Genomic DNA, 8015 nt, shown 5'->3' with positions numbered 1-8015 from the left:
ACACTCCAGTGCCACCTTCTTAACATCTCAGCTTATTTAGTAGAACCACTCGCTTTGGTCTGAACAACGGCTCCTGGTCCAAACGATTTATGTTTGGTTGAGGATTTTTTGTATCCCAAAGTCCTGAGAATTTATTATCAATGCCCTGTGCCTCTTAACAAACAATGTGTTCATACTAAATGAAGAGAGAGTAACCACAAGATTGTTTAATATAATGCTAATAATATATATTATTTCTTGTTTGTAATAATATGTCAAATTCCTACTTGACAACATAAGATATGTTAATTACCAAATTATGGATGTAAGACAAGATGTCAAGTAGCAAGTGTCTCATATTCTTTCAACTACAGCATTTAGAAAAGCTCTAGAAATATAAACTACTTGTCTGTGAACAACATATTTCTTTTTCTTGTCTTATTCATGCTAGTTTTGGAAAAATACCAGTCCATATAGATGTTATTTGATACAACAGCAAACGAACAAGGAGAAACGACCAGTACTTAATCATTACTGAACATATTTAAAGAGATCAATTGTACATTACTGAAATGCCAAAGGGTGGGGTTGGAGTTAGGGGGTAAACATGACATACAAATAGATGATAGAGGATATAAGAAAAATATAATAAACTAAGGAAATGTTACAAGCAAGGAAACAGATCAAAAGTAGGAAAATGTAACATATTACGCAAGGATTGTTTTAAAGTTAACCAATAAGTTATAAAGGAAAGCAAGGCTTGTTTTAAAGTTAACCTTTAAGTAAATAAGAAACCAAAGATCATTTTTCATTTAATTAAGCATTGTCAAACAGAATAAACATGACCTCAGACTAATAAAAATGGTGTATTAATCCTTTATTTTATTCAATTACGAATAAGTATTTAAGATGGAATCCTCGAAATAAATTTTACACTGATTTACTTTATCTTATTGATACTTGCATGTATGTTGACTAATTTAATAGTTTTGTAATATATCAGTGAAATGAATTTTCTTGAGTCATTATGCAAAATTCTGTTTTTGTGACTTTGTAAAATCAATTTCAAACTACTCTGAAAGTTACATACAAGTTTGTTTGTATAATTTTTCATAAAACATAAAGGCAACCAAAAATATTTAATGGTTTGTGAATAAACTAATACAAATATTAAAATATGATAAACAAGATCAACAAGGAAGGGCGGCGTTCAATGGCGTTCAATGAAATAAGTCTCTATGTCTTAAAGATTTGATAAAAGTGCCTTTTCATTTGACTTCCCAATGTTCTACTCTACTTAGTAAAAAATGAAGAGTAAAACACGATAGCTCATTACAGAAGCTATAAAAATAAACTAAGCTTTGTACTTTGGATCAATAATATCAGGGCTCAATTGAGAATGGACAAAGTTTCGTTACAAGAAAATCATATTAAGACTCAAACACAACTATTCTAGCAAATGATTTTTTAAAGGCAAATAATTGTTCTTTGTTTTGTTTGTTTGGATTTTTACGGCACGTCAACACATATCTGGCCATATCGTGCCGAAAAAAAGTGTTCTTTTCCAAACGTTGGAAGCTTTCAGATATACCTGTTAATTTCACAAAAGCACTTTTGTTTGCACCTTGTAAGAATGATAGCAAGGCTTCGGTTGTCCCTTATTGATCAAAATGCAAATGGAAGAGCATTCATCTATAAACACATTTGGATGGATTGACTTAAGTGAAGCAGTGATTAATCCATAATAGAAAATTCTGGAAACAAAGTGATCCCTCGAAAGCATTAATCACAACAAAATAACATAAGGATTGCAGACTCGGTTTGATTGAGTCTGTACATGAGGGATAATGAATAAGTGCAACATCCCTCACGCCCCCTAGCACCGGCTTGAGCGGTACTCAATTTTCAACACTTTATAGTGCTGGTAACAATGATCCCGAAGGACCAGAAAATATAACAACACTGAAGTGAAGTACGGGGCAACTTTTTACGGCTGCCACACGGCACTTGACACCTGCTGTTGTGAAGTACAAAATTCTGGAAACAAAGTGATCCCTCGGAAGCATTAATCACAACAAAATAACATAAGAATTGCAGACTCGGTTTGATTGAGTCTGTACATGAGGGATAATGAATAAGTGCAACATCCCTCACGCCCCCTAGCACCGGCTTGAGCGGTACTCAATTCTCAACACTTTATAGTGCTGGCATCAATGATCCCGAAGGACCAGAAAATATAACAACACTGAAGTGAAGTACGGGGCAACTTTTTACGGCTGCCACACGGCACTTGACACCTGCTGTTGTAAAGTATAAAATTCTGGAAACAAAGTGATCCCTCGGAAGCATTAATCACAACAAAATTAAGAATTGCAGACTCGGTTTGATTGAGTCTGTACATGAGGGATAATGAATAAGTGCAACATCCCTCACGCCCCCTAGCACCGGCTTGAGAGGTACTCAATTCTCAACACTTTATAGTGCTGGCATCAATGAAACCGAAGGACCTGAAAATATAACAACACTGATTTGGCCTGTGAAAGTTGGACAATATTTGTTTTTATTTATAGCTCTGGCGGTCATTTTGTGCAGCGAGGAGGAACGTGCCGGCGATATGCACAACTAGGTTTTGTACCGATCACTCCCGTGAAGTAATATCGAAATCTCGCCATCTCACACAAACGAAATTAAACTAATTCTGTATTAATTAAAGTTTCAGTCATTTTTACCTTTTAAAATGTGTACGACGGATACGAAGTCTCTTCGTCAGAAAATAAACAATAACAGAGAGAAAGAATGTCAGAAACAGTAAATTTGAAAAGGTTCCACACTGGATTTAATTGCGCTCACAATTCATTCAATTTTTAATATTAGATCCACGCAAGCAATGAACAATATAGATGTCGTATTTCGATAAATAATTTACAACAATAAAAAAGCTAATTTGAAATCTTACATGCAAATTGTTCTACAATAATGTTTAAGCCTCACAAACTATATATGTACACTTAATTTCAGGGATTGAAGTTTTTTTGCTTTATTATAGATCTAATCGTTACTTCACAAAACGTAAAATAATCTAAAGTCAATATGTACAATTTTGGTTTTATCGCACGTAAATTACTTATTATACATAAGAGTTCTTCTAAACGTGATAGATAAATACTTTTATATGATATACATACATTGACAGATAAAATTGTTTGCCTTATTCGGGATTTTTTTCTGTGGACGAGATCAATATCTTTTATCTAACGTACATTTTATCAACATGAGAAAAAGGATTTATTATGCGACTCTGGGTTGTCTAAATCAGAAATTCACATGTAACTTTCCTATACGTTTAAAAGGTGATAATTGCGTATATCACCGGCAGTAAATTTGTTGTCTCCTCTGATATCAGTCAATGTGAGTTACTTTATTTTAGACTGAAACGCATGGTTTTGCAACAATATTATTTCGTTTAAATATAGTATAACATACCGTCGGATATAGTTATATAGATATGGAAGACGCTTAAAGGCATCTCATTATCTAGGGTTCATCGAAATAAATTCGTAATCAATGCATCTGCACATTTGGGAACAAATTGTACAGTCAAACGGTGGAACACATCATCCTAATCCTTATTACACAAAACTATAAAAACTATAAAAATTAAGTTTATTTGATCTGAAGATATAAGTCATCAAATATCTAATTGTCTTGATAATAAGACTGTGTACAGGTTTTACTTTTAATAATCGATTTTCCAGAAACAAACACCTGAATTAACAGAAGATCAAATACTAGAATAAACGTGTCCATTCACACTTCCAGGCAATCTATGACAGGTTGATCAAACGCTCATAAAATACATTGACTTTCTCTGGGAAGATTTTATTTTTCATTGACTACATAGCATATACCTGTTTTATTAACTAAAACATGTAAAATGAAAAAAAAAACATTATAATATGGTGTAAAATTTAACACATGTATATATTTATCATGCAAACTAAGTTTACACGTTTCATCTGGAAAATACACACTTGCTTTGGATAAATAGTAATCAAACAAAAGCACAAACACACACCAAAAATCAAAATTTGGAAAAAGGAAGATCCCTTCCCAGAAATATTCCTCAAAACTTTTTTAATGTAATTAGAAATATGTATACAATTACAAAATGAATTCAGTCGTCGAACCGGAGTTAAAATTTTACTCCATTAGGCAATTGAATGTCGAGGAACTTTTCTCTACGGTATTTATTTCTTCAGCTTTTACCATAAGCTCCGTATTTCCAAATATCATAGTTAATTTAACCTTTTTGCTTTCAAAATCATCTTGTCCAACATGTTTGAGTGTCAGTAACCCGATCATTTCACAGTCGGATTCTGTCGTATAATTAGGATCACTGCTAAGTGAGCGGTAGATCGGATACAAAGAGGATTCCTTGTTGATTGGAGACGCGATCTTCGTAATTTCCTGACCAACTTGGACAGTGTCGCCTGCTCTGACAAAAACATGAAACACATTATCAACATATGATTTCCCGTCCACTTTTACCTTAAATGACGATTTGTGTGTCGAGCGTTTGAACCGTTGGAACATTTCTATACCATAAGAATACCTCATAACTCTTTCAGATATAGACAAAGGCTCATGTCCAAAAACAACTGCTCCCTTAAGAACTGCCAAACCGGCATCTTTTGGTATGATTAAGCGCTTTGATGAAAATGCATATCTAATCTTTTCTTGTACGTATGGACTGTCGGCCATACCACCTACCAAGATCAAAGTGGTAACTTGACGTACTTCCGGTGTTTTAAGTAGGTCTTCAATATGACGTATGATATCATTAACAGGTCCATCAAACCATTTTCTGACTAACTCTACTCCAACTCTAATTTTGTCTCTTTTTACTTTTATGTCCGACGAGAAAGATGAGGAACCTATTAATTTCTCCAAGACTTTGCCATTTTGATGTTTAGAAATGTCTCTTAAAGCTAAAGGAAGTTTAATAGTAATGTAAGTTTGCTCCTGTTCATGACAACCGGCAAATTTTACCTGCCTCTTGTTGGTTTCGAATTCTCGCAGCATATACCAATAGTCTTCAAGATGTTTTTGTTTAAAAGAACTCATAACTTGCTCTCCAAATAAATCTTTTAAAAAGTCTAAAAAGTTGTTATCGACGTTTATTCCACCCCATGGTCCTCCACTGGCTTTGTACAATTCGGTTAACGTTCCATTGTCGTTTATTTGATGAGCCGTTATATCTGCAGTACCACCTAACAGAGGGAATAAACACTGATTAATTATTAAGTAAAACATATTCAGTCAACTTAATAATTGCTATTATTGCTGTCGTTTAAAATTAAATCATTAAGCTATCTTATTTATGTACAAACCGTTTCAAACCGATCAACACTTATTATCGCTTACCTCCAATGTCTATCACGATATACTGCAAACCAGTCAAAAATTCTTGGCCTTTTGAATCAACGGTTATCCTTTTACAACAGATGGATGCAGCTTCTGGTTCTAAAGCAAGTGTCAACTTCGCGTTATTAATATCTGCCTGTAAAGAAAAGCGGAAACATATAAAATAGTATCAGGAGCAGTTGGATTTTTATATAAGAGAAACGTAAATGTAGATACTTTTCGTAAATCATTGAAATTAACACCACTCTATGAAACACATGTAGAGGTCAACAGTACATTATTTACCTATTTCATCTTTACATATTCATATTCGCATTCAATCCAAAAGGGTCTGTTTTAGCAAGATTTATGTTAATGAAAAACCGAGCTTTTATATTAAATAAATTTGCTTTGACAAAAGGGATCAATAGAATCTGTTAACAACGCACAAAATGGCAATTTTGAATATTTTGTTGGTTCAGTTTGATTGATCCTATTCATTATCGGAAGTGATAATTTCTTCCTAGCACCTTAGCAGAATTCAACATTTCAATATAGAAATGATAATATTTGGAGCTTAGAAACATCAGCTGCTATGTTTAATACCTGCAACGCTGCCATCCTCATGAATTGTTTGCCGTTGTCATCCCAGATCGCGGGAATGGTAATGACATATTGTATATCAGTCTCTTCGATGCCTGAATATTTCTTTTGAAGTTCCGAAAAGAAATGATCTCGCAGATAACGTATTGACAATGAGAAAATGTCAATAGCAAACATGCGTCGCTTTCCCGTAATGTCTTTGACTGTCGTTTGTCTATTTAATTTCTGAAGTAAGATTCAAATAGCTATTAAGCATGCGTGTTAACTGTTTTCCAATGCAGTTGATCATGTTTATAATTATTTGGTTGAAATGAATTTATTATAGCAAATCGAATTGGTAAAGAATGTGAGCTAATGAAAAAATATTTACCGAATAACTTCATGGCGTTTTTCCGTAATACATGTACATGGACGTTTTCGTTTTTCTAAATGAAATTATGAAAACAAAATAGGTCCATATTGTAAAAATTTTATCCTTACTGAAGCTCTTGGTACCTTCGCTAGGAAGGTAGTGTAGAGTAAAGGATTGTAAACGAAAATTTGATTTAAGTGAAAATTTGATAAGGTTAAATTGAGCCATCTATCGTCATTTACAAAGTTAACGTGTGATGGATAATAATTTTGTTCTTGATGATCAAGGGTAGAGTTTTCATGACAATTTGACAATTATTAGAAAGACAAATGTGCCGAAGGCCTAAGTAAGTATGTAAGTTTTAGTACGTCATTACCTTATTCCTGTGCAATAACATTTTGAAACGTCTGAAAAACAACCAATTATGGTGCTCGTCCTCTTCGCAAAGCATTTTGTATTTATTTTCTGCCTCATATCCAAAGGAATGGAATTTCTCTTCAGGGTCTAGCAATATGCAAGTAGGTGTTTTCAAAGAGAGATTGGATTCATCGTTCCAATTATTGTTTGCAACTATCTCTAACGGTTTGTCACGAAATGAGAAGGCATAACCACTGAATGTCGTCCCAAAGTCGAAAGCAGCAACCAGAAGATGAGAGGAAACTCTTTCATATATGTTCATATTTGACAAAAATAACTGAAAAAGGTAATATAGTATTATTATAATATAATAATATGCAAAATAAATATATGATTAATATTATAAAATAATAATTAACTTAAAACAAAACATTAAAATAATTATAACACAAACTTACCGCTTTAAATAAATTTTATAAATGCACCTGTCCTGTGCAATTGATTTTGTCAAAATTTATTCCCTTATCTCGATCAAAATATAAGTAAACAAGAATGTCTCGTACAGTTTCAAGTACACTTCAAAATTAAAGAAATCTTGATTAGGCCTATGATTATTTACACTCTTAAACCGCCCGTTTGTATTAAGATCAATATTTTGTATAGGTATGACCTTGAAGAAAATACACATTCCTTTCGTAATTTCCAAAAATAAGTTTCACTTCTTCTGAGAACTGATAACAGCTAGTGAAATGTACCGTGTGCTATTTTTAAGCAAGCTAAATTATCTTCCTTTAACTTTTTATTTACACATGGCGTTGAAACCGACATTTATTAGTATTATCAATTAATATAGAGCAAAGCCATTATGCACGTCAGTACAGTCTGACCCAAAGACCTACATTATTGGCAGCTCTTTTTTTTTCTTCAGTATTGTGAAATTGTAATCCAATCAACTTTGATTGGACTTTTTCAAATATTACAAATATGAAGCAGGACAAAGCCGTTACCTAAATTCAACGTGCAAATATGTCCTATACCGTCATGAGTGTGTGCCACGTACTTCATTCCACTCTGAATCTCAGAATATCTGTCGATAAGAGATTCCCATATCAACAGTAGTGATATTTATATGTCATCATGGTTACTTAAACATTAAAAAATATTATTTTATTCATATTTCAGAGTAAAAATTGTTATAAATAGCCGACGGATGCAAGACTTTGTGAACTTTTTGAAGGTTTGCGGTTCATGATTATTGCATTCCATTTTACATTTCTTAAAGATTTTAACTATCAAAATAAGACCACTTCAATGTGTTTTA

General features: G+C 33.0%; 1 protein-coding gene across 1 annotated transcript; it reads right to left on the bottom strand.

Annotated features, from left to right (window-relative positions):
• Positions 1 to 3687: 3687 nt before the first annotated feature.
• LOC132756089 (heat shock 70 kDa protein 12B-like) lies at positions 3688 to 7333 on the bottom strand. Its single transcript, XM_060747077.1, has 5 exons — positions 7153 to 7333; positions 6714 to 7031; positions 5989 to 6210; positions 5404 to 5539; positions 3688 to 5249 (listed from the first exon to the last, which is right to left on the bottom strand). Exons 2-5 carry the CDS (start codon positions 7014 to 7016, stop codon positions 4180 to 4182), a joined length of 1731 nt encoding a protein of 576 aa, XP_060603060.1. The 5' UTR covers positions 7017 to 7031; positions 7153 to 7333; the 3' UTR covers positions 3688 to 4179.
• Positions 7334 to 8015: the final 682 nt, after the last annotated feature.

Source organism: Ruditapes philippinarum, unplaced genomic scaffold (genome assembly GCF_026571515.1).
Source record: "Ruditapes philippinarum isolate M1 unplaced genomic scaffold, ASM2657151v2 ctg4004_1_1_1_1, whole genome shotgun sequence".
In the NCBI taxonomy this organism is placed as follows: domain Eukaryota; kingdom Metazoa; phylum Mollusca; class Bivalvia; order Venerida; family Veneridae; genus Ruditapes; species Ruditapes philippinarum.
This window is presented reverse-complemented; position numbering and strand designations above follow the sequence as displayed.

Excerpts from the sequence above, each read along its gene's own strand:
- LOC132756089 (XM_060747077.1), bottom strand. The coding sequence starts at position 7,016 with ATGAACATATATGAAAGAGTTTCCTCTCATCTTCTGGTTGCTGCTTTC. Across the intron at positions 6,211-6,713 it reads TGTTATTGCACAGGAATAAG|AAATTAAATAGACAAACGAC; the intron begins GTAATGACGTAC and ends ATCTTACTTCAG. Across the intron at positions 5,250-5,403 it reads TATCGTGATAGACATTGGAG|GTGGTACTGCAGATATAACG; the intron begins GTAAGCGATAAT and ends TCCCTCTGTTAG.